The 13,136-nt window shown below is 39.2% G+C and overlaps 1 protein-coding gene across 5 annotated transcripts in view; it reads left to right on the forward strand.

Moving 5' to 3' along the window:
* The window catches only part of grid2 (glutamate receptor, ionotropic, delta 2), a 631,716-nt gene that overhangs the window by 496,577 nt on the left and 122,003 nt on the right, over positions 1-13,136 (forward strand). For all 5 annotated transcript variants that reach the window (XM_039803350.1, XM_039803353.1, XM_039803352.1 and 2 more), the window contains one exon: positions 9,639-9,740. In XM_039803350.1, coding sequence (XP_039659284.1) covers positions 9,639-9,740 — 102 coding nt within the window. The remainder of the gene's footprint in view (positions 1-9,638; positions 9,741-13,136) is intronic.

Consider the following 13,136-nt stretch of genomic DNA (forward strand, 5'->3'; position numbering starts at 1 on the left):
TGTTTTGAATCGCTACGAGTCATGTACTGTATGTAACAATTAGACCAAAACTGTTTGCTGCACAGTGTGCTTGGATGTGTTTGCCACAGGGAGCGAAAGTGATAGATTGATGAAGCATCAAACAACATTCAGTGATTGTAAGATTCCTTTTAGGCTACAGGATAACTACAGTATGCTGTTTGACTGTGTGTTCATAAATGAGTGGTTTGTGTTCATCTAAGTGTGTGTGTGTGGGATGGGTGGGTGAGTTCCGTAGAGTGAAAGAGTTTGTTGTAACAGTAAATGACTCCTCTGGCCCCCACACAGCATCGGTCGATGGTCCAATTACTTTTCAATGTGTGTGATTACACATCCCTTGAAGTGCCCTAGGTGTGTGTGTGTGTGTGTGTGTGTGTGTGTGTGTGTGTGTGTGTGTGTGTGTGTGTGTGTGTGTGTGTGTGTGTGTGTGTGTGTGTGTGTGTGTGTTTGTAAAAGAGAGAGACAGACAGAAAGTCATTGTGGGCATTTACCAATAGCTTTTCTTTGGAGTTTTAAAATGTTTTTTTTTTTTATTTGTGTGTGTGTTTGTTTGTGTATATGTAAGTGTATATGTGTTAGTTGGTCACAATCACATTGGAGGTGGGAAGGTGACTAAAGTGTGTCCCCTTTTTTCAGCATTATAGTTGGCTGCTTGTCAGGTCACCATGGCCTGATAATGCTGAAATACACACACTTTAGTCAGTGTGTGGTTGTGTGTATGTGTGTGTGTGTGTGTGTGTGTTTCAACTTTAATGAACCTTTTGTCCCAATCACTCCATCATTTGTTTCTTCTTTCCACCAAAACACGTTGCATTATTGACTATTTTGCTTAATGAAGAGCACTAATTTAAAGCAGGTGTGTTATGTTCACATAACACAAATTATCCCTCTTGTACAAACCATTGTTCCCTGAAGAAAATAATAAACAAACAAACAAAAAACATGAATCCTAGCTGCAAACTTTGCAAAAACATTAATGCAAATAAATGACTTTCAGCTAGCATCAAGCCATTATAAAAAAAAAACACGATGCCCTGCTGTGGCATAATACAAAATCCCACTTAGCACTTCTGCAAAATGACAGCATCTGCTGTTAGTGAGTGGCAAGAATAAATCCACACGTATTTATATCATATTGTTTGCTTGAATATTTGTTTGTTCTTACAGATTCAACATTGATTCCCTCTGAGAACCACATAAAGCATTAAAGCTACAGTTTGCCAATGCTACATGTTGTATTGTTTTTCACTTTATTGCCATCACATTAGTCGAGAGGATTGTAATGATTGCTAAAAAGGAGCACAAATGATGATAGCAAAACACATTTTAATACCCAAGCATATTTCTTGATGGCTTAACAGACATTAATATTCATCAGATTCTAGCTGTGGGAGAGTTTTTTTTCATGGAACTGCCTATAAGTGAATTTCATTTTATTTTTTAAAATGGTGCTCTTAGACTTTGATAGAGAGAAAAAAAAGCAATATATGATAGCTTTGAGTATTTTAATAAAGCAAGCAACAAAAGCTGTGTTTAGCAGTGTTTGTGTAGTTGAGTTAATGTGGTATGCCAAAACATTGCAGGAGACACTGTGTAGCTCACTGGTTGTTAGCCACAATTTGGTAATGTATGTAAGTTTTATTTGTATGAGATAAGGTGAGTGAGCAAAACAGCAGCACACTATCCTCAATTCATTTGTTTGTATCCTAGCACCGATGAACGTGTGTGTCTACGTAGTGTTCATCTAGCATGTGTCTTGCTTCTTATAGCTGTGTGGTACGCTACTGTTTGAATAAAAGTTTTAAACTAAAGGTAAGAGCAGCTTTGAATTCACTTGTTATGGCCAGGGCCACATGGGATCTGTGGACGTAGAATTCCGCAGATTTTCCGCAGATTCTAAATAAATTTAATTTTTTATTAAAACTCAGAATGTTAACACCTCTCCACCCCAAGCAGAAGAACAGTCCCTTAAATTCCACAGATTTTCAAGAAGAAATCTGCAGAGGCTGTTTGGGTCTTGTTATGGCTAATGAAACTAATTAACTTAGCATTAGCTTAACTTGCTAATTAACCCTCACCAATTAGCTAAGTTACAAGTTAAAAAAAATACTACTAAATGTAACAGGTGAAGTGTTTGGAGTACTGGGAAGTGTTTTACTACATAAAAAAAGTTTGGAGTGATATTAGCCCATCACAATATTCAAAGTGGCAGACAACTGTAAATGACAACTGTAACTGATTTGAAAATATTTGTATCTACAAAAGTTGGTCCCTGCATAAAACGTTTGGGAATCAATGCAGTAGTGTTCCCAGCCCAAGGGGGGCACGAGCCAAGAATGACCTCATCACCTTTTTGCGTAAAGCCTGAAGGCTCAGCAAGTTGTTAGTCATCGTCTCAAACACGTAGTGGCCCACCTGGAAATCTCTCTAAAGGGACCAGACGTATCTGCCAGGGCAAATAACATATGAGCTCACAGATTTGTCTGGTTCCCAGGCTAACAATATATCAATCATATGACAGAATAACTTATAATTATTGCTGTAGAGCCTTACTTTAGTGCTTGCTAGCTGGCTTTAGAATAGCTAAATTACATTTAAGGATTGTCATTGCTCTACAATATGAATCTGATTATTATGCCAATAGGTCCTAGAAGTTTGCATAGAACTCTGTTTGTGCTTGGTGAATTCACACATAAGAGAATGTGTCAGAAAAGTTTTAAGATGAGAGACAGGTAGAATGTTACAGAAACGGGGAGAAAGAATGCACTTTTGTCCAATGCAAAAATAAAGACTCAACAGAGAGCAATAAATGAGCAACAGAGTAAAGCAAAGAAAAGAGAATAGAGATAGTGCCAGATAAATAGGAGGAAAAGCATTGTGGGATGCTAATGGCAGTGTTTTGAAGCCTCAGTCTTCATGGTAACAGTCTAGGTACAGTGGGTCATTCACTCCCCCCCACAAAAGCACATTAATTTCATACTGTCAGGGGGAAATGAGCCCTTATCTGGAGCTGTGGAGATAAGCTGAGGCAGTGGGCCACTCTGCTAGCCAGGCTGCCATTTTAGGTCCTGACTCACATGTGGTCGTCCACCCGCGCGCCGCACACACACACACACACACACACACACACACACACACACACACACACACACACACACACACACACACACACACACACACACACACACACGGCTACTTTCACACTCTTCTGTTATATGAAAGTCAAAACAATATAAATATAGAGTGGAAATCTTGGTATTCAGATAATGTAGCATAGCCAATTGTGTTGTAATATTGCAGAGAGGTTCTTTCAGTTTATTCTGACTTACTGTCCTCTACTTGATCTATTCACGGTTGTACTGTATATTGGTCTGAGAAATGGAATTATTTGAGATAAATATGTAGCCTTGGGTAGAAATATAAAAGTAATATTTTCTAAGAGGAATTAATGAAGTGGTTAATTAAAGCAGAGATCCAAATGCAACATTCATTGAAGAGGTAATGAATGAAAATGCTAGATGATAATTGTCATTAGTATGGCTGGTGAACCTATGTGTCTATATTGACAAATTGATAACACTCATCTTCCTCACCTCCAGAAATTGGGCCTTTAAAAAAACTCAAATCTCAGTGGCTGGCAATGACTCATTTAGTCATCATTTAATCATACAATTCAGAATCCACAATGTATCATGGTCAATCCAAAGTGAGAGTGGGAGAGTAAAATTAGATTTGTCTTTGATGCATTATGTGTGTGCATTTCATGTGTTTGCATGTGTCTGAATGACGTATGCTATACGGTTGCAAACAAATCTAGCCTGCCCCTGATTGATGGTCTCTGTGATTACTGTTGTGCTTGACAATGTTGATTGATGTGTTTCTCCTAATCCTATTGACTTATGTTTAAACACTGTGAGAAATGCAGCACAGACTACTTTCATAACAGGCTATTGCAGAATGTTGATTGCTTTAATATTCTTAATATTCTCTTTTCAAAGTCACAAAGTGCATTCTTAACTTTGAACATTGTGGCTAAGGGATGTAGGACCTCAATGTTTTTTATTGACTGATACCTGGAGCAACAGGCATTAGAGACCAACATAGTTTTCAAAGTAGTCAGGGACTCTTGTTTTATTAACGCAGTCAAGAGGAATCAATATTAAGTGCCTTGCTTAAGGGTTAAATGACAGCTGAAGGCAATTCTTGTCTTCCAGAGACAGTACAGGAACAACTGATGAATAAATAATTTAATGATTATCTGTATATTTTATCCGTCTACATTCCCACTGACTTTACAAGTAAATATAAGGGTTGAGGCCCAGAGCTATACAGCTGGAATACAATGTGCTTCGGCAGGTGTGTTTGCTAATCACTTTACTTTGCTATTCACTTACTGACAACTGTACGTTTCACTCTTCATTACTTTTTCCACTGGGCTTTTCAACAAATAAGCCTCACTATTAAAAGACAAGGGTCAAGATTTCAGGAAGTAAACAGCTGAATAGGCTAATAGGGGGCACACACTGCTCTACCACAACAATTCAATTTGCCTTCTTTATTTATCTACCCCTTTTTTCACTTTTCATTGAAAACACTTCCCCCAGTCCCACTCAAGATGTCTGGTCTCACTTTGATTTCTCTGTCACCAAACTAAACTGATCTGTAAGAGATACTGTTTTTCTTTGGTTTATTTAACGCATTATGTGTGTATAGTACTGGAAACTTTTCTTCAAACTATCTTTTGCAAATTTTCATTCGTTTAGATGCCAACCTCGGTGTTCATTTCACGTTTGTAACTTTCCTGTTACTGAATGACAACACAGACATGTTGTATGTGTACGTGTGTTGCACCCATGTTCCTGCATGTGTGACTTAATTTTGTGTGCCGGTGTTCTTAGATTAGATTAGATTAGATTCAACTTTATTGTCACTGCATAGAATACAGGTACTAAGGCAACACAATGTGGTTTAGCATCTAAATTGCATATTAATGTACAGATTTTACCGAATAAAATAGAATAAATACATTGTGGAATAAACAGTAGTGGTATGATTACACTAGATATACCGTACGTGAGCAGTATGAACAGTAACAGTGCCTATGAATATGCTAAGACTGGGGATGCACCGATTGCAAATTTGTCAGCCAATACCGATGTGTAGAATTTCCAATTTGCTGATGTCGATACAGATGCTGATGTTTTCTTTTGTGCCAGGTAAACAAGTACATCTCATTATAAAAAATATTGAATCATATTAATCACACTAACTGTGAAAATTCCCTACCATTAGTGAGGGTACCTGAAAGCACCATAGATAGAGCCCACATACAGTACTTCATAGTTAGTTTACATAAGTCACTCACGGTGACTTCAGGGAAGCAGGAGGATTTTCTGTTGTTTCTCCGTCATGGTGTCTGGAATAGTCAAACTGCAGGCTACCGGTAAGCTAACTTTACCCTGTGTCTTTAGCTGCATGCTATTAGTTGGTAAGCTCTGCTGTCCGGTGTCCACGGGGATTTCACCTGCTTGAATGCTGTACTTAACATGTGCTGTGCTCTGTTGGCCTCCAGGTCATCTCTCCGTTATTTATTAGCTTTCATGTAATCGTTGTACTCTTGAAATGTATGATATGAATAGGTTTATAGCAGTGGTATGCAGTCAGTGCTGAAGTCCACGATGAGCTCCTTGCTGCTCTTGGTGTTGAGAGCCAGGTTGTTGTCAGCAGATCAAGCTGCCCGGTGCTGAACCTCCCAGGTCTCGAGCCTCCTCCTCTTAGTAGGCCGACTCATCATCATCATTGATGAGGCCAACCACTGTTGTGTTGTCTGCACTTGGTGTTGGAACCATGTAGACCTACAGTCGCAGGCAAAGAGGGAGTAGAGGAGAGGAATCCACATACAGCCCTGTGGGACACCAGTGAGGGTAGAGGAGGTGTGGTTGTGGTGTTAGGAAGTCCAGTATTTAGTTGCAGAAGGAAGTCTTGTATAGTGCTAAAACAGTCTCATAAGTATTTGCAACTTGTAAAACACAATGCAATATGACTCACATACTCTATGGTGCTCACAATATGCTACCAAATATATTCACTAGCTCGCTAGCATCGCTGTTCAAGCTGTACAAGAAGGTGAACGTTAGCACGCTCCAAAATGTAGCAAACTCACTGCCTCTATAACAACATAAAGCAAATTGTAAATGCACTCCAACAATGATGATGAAAACATAAATGTAATTTATTTGACGACAAAATCCTAATAATATCAACTTACCCGGAGGAACTTAGAGTAGTTTCTGCCAACCGTCTCTGAAACATTTGACAAGGCTCCTTCATGTAGTTTAACAGCGGTTGGCATACATAATTGTTGCATTACCGCCATCTACTGGAGAGTGCTGGGATTGTCACTTGAGACACACATTGTGTTGTGACAATGACGGCGCGGAAAAACAGTCTCAAAAGTACCCACACATATAGAAGGAGATTTACAAATATATTCACATTGAAAAATACTAAGTTAATTTACAAATGATGAAATAAGAGTTACAAATTAGACGCACGGACAGAGATACGCATTTGCGGATACAAATCACTCTGCATTCATTTGTGAATTGTGTTTGCGGATACAAATCACTGCATTAATTTCTGCATTGTGTTTCACAAGTCACAAATTAGAGGCACAGATACAACACAGATTTACGGATACGAATCACTCTGCATTCATTTGAGCATTGTGTTTTACAAGTTGCAAATACTTATGAGACTGTTTTAGCACCATAGTCTTAATGCCTATTGAATGCTGAGCTGAAGTCGACACGTTTGTGTGTGTGTGAGGGGGCCTCTGTGCTAACAGGAGAATTCCGGGTGAGCTTATGTCGCAGTATAGTTGTGACAATCAACACCATGCCAGTGTTCAGATCCACACCTGTCAGAGTAATGTAGTGTAATTCAACTTGGCGGCTCCAGACAATTGATGCTGATAAACCTTTTGAGATGTATGCACTATTGTGTGCATGCATACTGCTGTTTTTCTCTCTCTTCTCTCGCTTAGCATGTGTGCACACATGTGCCTGTATCAGCTCTAACAGGTGTTTCTATGTTTTGTGTACTGTGCATACATGGCTGTGAGTTATTATTATTATGAGTTATTCCCTGCAGGTGTGTTCAGGTATGCATATAAAGTAGAAGCCCCCCTGTGCTATTGGCCTCTCTTGGGGCGTTTGGCTGCACCGCTAATGTTTTATTGATTATACACGCTCACGTTTTTACAAGCATTTAGAACAGCTACTCTGCTGTAAATTCCCCTTTTACAATGTCTCTCATCATTGCTGCACACCATGCACGTATCAGTATCTTGTTTGTCTGCTATGTGCTCCCCATCTCTCCCTGTCTCTCTTTCTCTCTACCTTAGTGTTGTTTATGTTATAATCTGCCTTCTCATGTGTGCCCTGTCTGTCTCATGTTTGTGTGTCCTTTCTATCTTTTGCATTATGCACACACACACATGCACTGCACATTATGTACGCTAAGAAAACCGGAAAGAGCTACAGGCAGCATACAGTATGTGAGTCAAGAGTAGGGTGTACACACACATTCACACACACACTAAGATCAAGGGCTGTATTGACTGTAGGATTGCAGTGAGAATAATACAACAGTAGTTTTTTTTCTCCTGTGCTATAGAAATAAAGGTTAGTTGGCTCATCTTCAAAAACACAAAATATTACAAATTCCCCTGTTTTTTGCATGTTATAAAATAGAGAACAAAACAATAGTAGGGGATACAGATTTTGAATGTGTGGGAGAGACTCAGATTCTGGCTCCACATCTCCCCCCCCAGACTGAAACGAGGATACCATGTAATACAATGTGCCTGACTGTATCTGTGTGAGTTACATAAATGCAGAAAGACAAGCAGAGTATCAGTGAATTTCACTTTTGTTTTAATCTAAAATCAAAGCACTTTTGTGATCATAATTAGAATAAGACAATGATAAGAAAAATGCTAAGGATACATTAGAGAGCTAAACTCCCTGCACACCCTGATCAGACCTCTGCTGAGTCTGCCCACATTGAAGGTGGGCGTAGCTATGCTGGGAATTATGTGAGGTCACAGGACTGGATGTACTAAAAGGAATGACAAAGGTGTATTATTTCCCGCTCCAACAGATGCCAAAAAAGCCAAAAGGAGAGCCAGAGAGATGCCAATCAAACAGTCTGTGCATGCCTACTCAGTCCTGAGCAGAGGTATACAGTAATCTGGTGAGGAATTTAAAACACCTGGATGGGTGGACATTATGGCTGTGACCTTTTTAAAGGCACTGCATATAAACACTGGTGTTTTCAGTTATGGTTGAGTAGATTGAAGTTGCTGGAAATTACAAGAGGTCACCGAATTCAATGCACCGATACGAATTCTAAAAGTTGTCCCAAGAGGAGAGTTAGGGAGATGTCAATCAAGCACACCCACACAGTCCTGAGAAGAGATACATTTAGGCAATATAAGTAAAAAAACACTTGTGGGGGTGTACGGTTTGTTTGTAGGACACATTTCTAAAGTATGAAGGCGTAAAAGAGTGCAGTTAAATGTTATCTCTCTCGTAGTTGCCTGTCATCTTTAGTACTGTAATACATTAGGTGCCTCTAATGCAAAATCCTGCTATGGAAAGTAACTCTATCAGAGGAGTTAAACTGTTGCTTTCCATTCTGTCAACAATACTTCAAACGGGATATGGAATGTTAACTAAATGGCAGGGTGTAAAAAAAATAACCCGGTTTAGCTAAGCTTCACATAACTATTGGTCCCAAGATCAGAATTGGCTGAGAATTACACATAGTACATTACACACAAAAGTAACTTCAGGCTTTAGAGAAATAGATTATCCCATATTTCCCTCTGCTGCATGCCCTCGGCTTTTCTGGTGTGTTTGTGTTTCCTTTTGAGCACAAATTAAGCTGTGCAATTTTGTGTATGGATGTGCGTGTTTGTCTTTGAAAAGCAGAAAGTTAAATCACTTCTTTTTTCCCCCACTACCTCTCTCTCTCTATAGGGAAACCAGACTACTGTAGTAGTCTAAAAACAATATTTTATTGAAAGCAGAAGGCAGCACATACTGTAGATGAAGAAAATGTGGTTTAGGACTTAATGTGGTCCGGGGGAAAAGACTGGAAGTTTATGATGCAATTTGATAGACATAAAAGTCTGGGTCCAATTCGTAAAGCGCCTTTGAATAAAATCAAAACACCATAATTTCCACATGTGCATTGCATAATGCACCAGGGATAAACATTGCCGTGTTCAGGAAAATAATTTGGCATACAGTACACTGGGATATAAAGTTTAAATATATATATATGTATATATATATATGTATATGTGTGTGTGTTTTTCGGTTTCTGTCCTTTGTTACTGTTTTAACATCTCACATCTGCTCTGACTTTGTTAAATAAGTATTCCGTCTACATCACAATGATGTACTTTTAGTGTTTTTATATTGTGTGCTTAAAATGCATTTGCCTCGTTTCTTTTCTACAGTTTATCGTTCGGTAAACCCAATCTGATGTCAATGATTTCTGGAAAATGTAACTTTTTTGTGTGTGTGTGTTTCTTTGTTTGCACATTGCAGCTGGCAACGTGGGACCCAGTTCATGGCTTGAATGGCACTCTGACAGACAGGAAATTGGAAAATAACATGAGAGGAGTGGTGTTACGAGTCGTCACTGTTCTGGTGAGTAGTACCTGTATTTTCATATGTGTGTGCAATGCATGTCTTTTTTTTTTTTTATCATTCTGTGATTTCCAATTGGCCATACATAAAATAAACACCTGTTACATTGTTCCCTGTTTGAAAAATTGCCCTGCTGCTCACTCAGAAGAATCAAAGACTGATTGTTGTGACTACTGCTGGCATGTCAGTCTTCAGCCTTTTCCTATATTGTAAAGCCGTCCTTTTGTCTAGTTTTCTGCCCATCATTCAACTCTGTCTCTGCGGAGATGTACGGCGACAGGCTGTGAGCTTCTGTGAGGGAAGGAAAATGGCAGACAAACATTTATGAGACAAAGTGTTGAGAGGAAAGCGAGAAGTCAGACAAGGCAAAACGCAAAGAAAATGTAACAAGATGAGCTTACAAACGGACCAAACTATCATCATTTCATTAGCTTCCATTTTGACATTTGACAGTTTGATGAAAAACCATTGGAGTCTTGATGATAGCGAGGCTCCAGCTCTTTCTGTTTCGCCTGCAGCATCGATTTGAGTACATCCCATGAGTGCTTTAAAGATTCACTGCTGTAAATTCTTCATATCCCATCTTTGAAGTGAGTAGCGGAGAAGAAAGAGATAATGCTAGACATCTTTGTGGCTATCCTTTTTTCTTTCTCAATTTTTTCAGTCTTTGATTTTCATCATCATTAGAGAAAAAAAAGAATATGGATTTTGATTTGAATATCACCCTTTTCCCATCATAGGCATTGGGTGGCTTCTATAGGTGTAGCGTATGTGCCAGTTTATTACTGTATGTGCACATCTATTGTCATGTTCTGTACCTCTGGTTGGGTAGGTGTGTGTGTGTGTGTGTGTGTGTGTGTGTGTGTGTGTGTGTGTGTGTGTGTGTGTGTGTGTGTGTGTGTTACCTGAGATGACTGATGCCTCATGAGGGCCTAAAGACAGAAATAGATAGAAATGGCCAGGGTCTTGCCCAGATTAACTGTTTTCTTTTTACGTAAGAATCGTTGGAGGGTAAATCCTCATTGTGGTGTTTGTGTTTAAGTGTGTGTGTATGATGTGAAAAGGGACCTTTGGAACAGATTGTTCTGTGTTGCCCTGGGCTTTTTTCTGCTCTGATATAACTGTTTTCTGTCTGTAAGGTGCAGTGGTCTCCTACAGTGCCATGCAGATTGTCTCTTACCCTGTAACACGCAGAAACAAACAAGCATGTGTGTGAATACACATTACCACATTAACCTGTAATTATAGGGTGTGTTTGTTGTATTCTATCATCCAGACTGTTGAATAGTTATCAATTAGTTAATTGGTGATGAGACCACTATTAGGGCCAATTCCTCTAAATCAATGCTATTGATTGGCTGGGACTATATTGATTATTAAATGAATGTTACAAAGGAATAGCTACATCACTATGATTATGTGTTCAGGGTTTAATATATTGTACATTCTGGTCACAAGTGTGACCCAAATTGATATTTTGCAACTGGGAATTTAATTTGAAGCTTTTAAACGGTTACATTAAAAGTATGTGTTCTAGACAGGAAGTTTATTTTCTTTAGATGTAACTTTTCATGTTTTGCCTATTCATTCATAATACTCTATACTCCTTAATTTTTTTGAGGGTGAAGCCCCATTTCTTTGGTTCTACTCCACATCTATGGGTAGCAAACTGTAAATTTATACTGCAGCCCAACTATGCAGCCAAGGGCAGAAGATGTCCCTTTTTCACATTTCTAGAGATAATGAAAGAGCACTCAGGGTTTTCCCCAAATTAACCATACATTTTTTACTTTGGAAGAGGATAAGGCACACAGTAGCACCAACTTGAATTACAGACAAATTTGTATTAAAATTGTAAGTGTTGTGACATATCTTTATTAGACAGTAAGAATAGAGAGATGACAGAAAACGAGGGAGAGAGAAATGCAACAAAGGTCCCCCGCACGGAGACATTGCTGTTCGTGGTCGCTGTCTTAACCTCTATGCCAAACCTACAACTACCACAGTTTGTACCAGTTGATATTACGATGTTGGACCTGTTGATTTGTTGGAAGAAGGAGGAAGAGAAAAATCTGTGGTGCACAATCTATATTAATCACAAGTCACAAAGTGTCCATGTCCTCCATCTTAATCAAACAGAGGCTGAGGGAAAATTCATGTTTATAACAATGTGAAATCTAACCTTCTGCAGAGACTGGCAGGGCTTTTCAAAATAAATTTTACACCAATTTCACAGACAAATCCGCAGAGTGTTTTGAATATGCTCGCTGTTACAAATCACCACATGACACTGTAATGCTCAGCATTCCCTTTAAGGACTCTTCAAGTAGAGGAAAGGGAGTAGGAGGAGAGATGAGGTGAATAAGCGATGGGAGCAACATTGGAAAGATAAGGAGGAGATGGAGGGGAAGGATAGCTTGATAAAGAGCAAGATTGTATTGCAAGGATGACAAGTTGGAAGTATTGTAGCCTCCATGGATGGATGGACGGATGGATAGATGAAGAGAGAAGGTGTCCTAGACATATGTTTAGGGAAATCTGGAGATGTTGGGGTGTGGAAAGATGCCACATGGTGTACATCACAGCTGGTAAGTGGCAGGGGAAAGAAAGAGACTGCAAAATAACCACAAAGAGAGCGAAAAGAGAGTGGGGGGAGACAGATTAGTGTCACAAAACCAGACTACATCTCAGAAGGTAATTTTTTCGTGGCAAGATTTCAGTCTGGAAACCATTAACTGAGTATCGATTGAGTCTGGTAGCTCAAAGGCAGACCAACCAATGAGCTATGGGAAGTGAACAACTCTTTAAACCAGATGTTATAGATTAAGCATTTTGTAACCACATGGATTATTTCTTTCACTTACAGAAATAATCATTTGGCTGGATAGTTTCAGAGAGATTTGTCAATGTTTTTTTTCCCAACAGCCACCATGTTTTACAAAAGAAAGGAAAGACCAGTGGCAGTCCACCAAGTGGTGCGTTTGTTTTCATCTAGTCAGATGTAGGAATGGTTATGTTGATGTCTAAGTGAAGGTGTGGTATCTTTAGTAGCGATGCTGTGATGATGTATGGAAGAGGAACTCCGTTGACACTGTTCTTGATTATAAAAGTTTATTACATCAAAGAATTCAGCATCAATTACGAGCCCTGCAGAGCTTGGAGAGACGGCAGACCTGATCTTCCATAATGGTCGCTCTAAGTTTCTGCACTTGGGAGACAGTATATATTCTATACTTTGTGTAACATAAGGTGGGGGTGTATAGTAAGAATATTGGCCAATAGCTACGATCCACATGGAACTGGTCCAAAAAAGGACATCTCTGTTCTAGGGGGCCCACTGATCACACTCCAGATGTTTCCGTAGAAATAGAGCAAAGTCCTTATAAGCTCCTAACA

Source organism: Perca fluviatilis, chromosome 6 (assembly GCF_010015445.1).
Source record: "Perca fluviatilis chromosome 6, GENO_Pfluv_1.0, whole genome shotgun sequence".
Taxonomy (NCBI): Eukaryota; Metazoa; Chordata; class Actinopteri; order Perciformes; family Percidae; genus Perca; species Perca fluviatilis.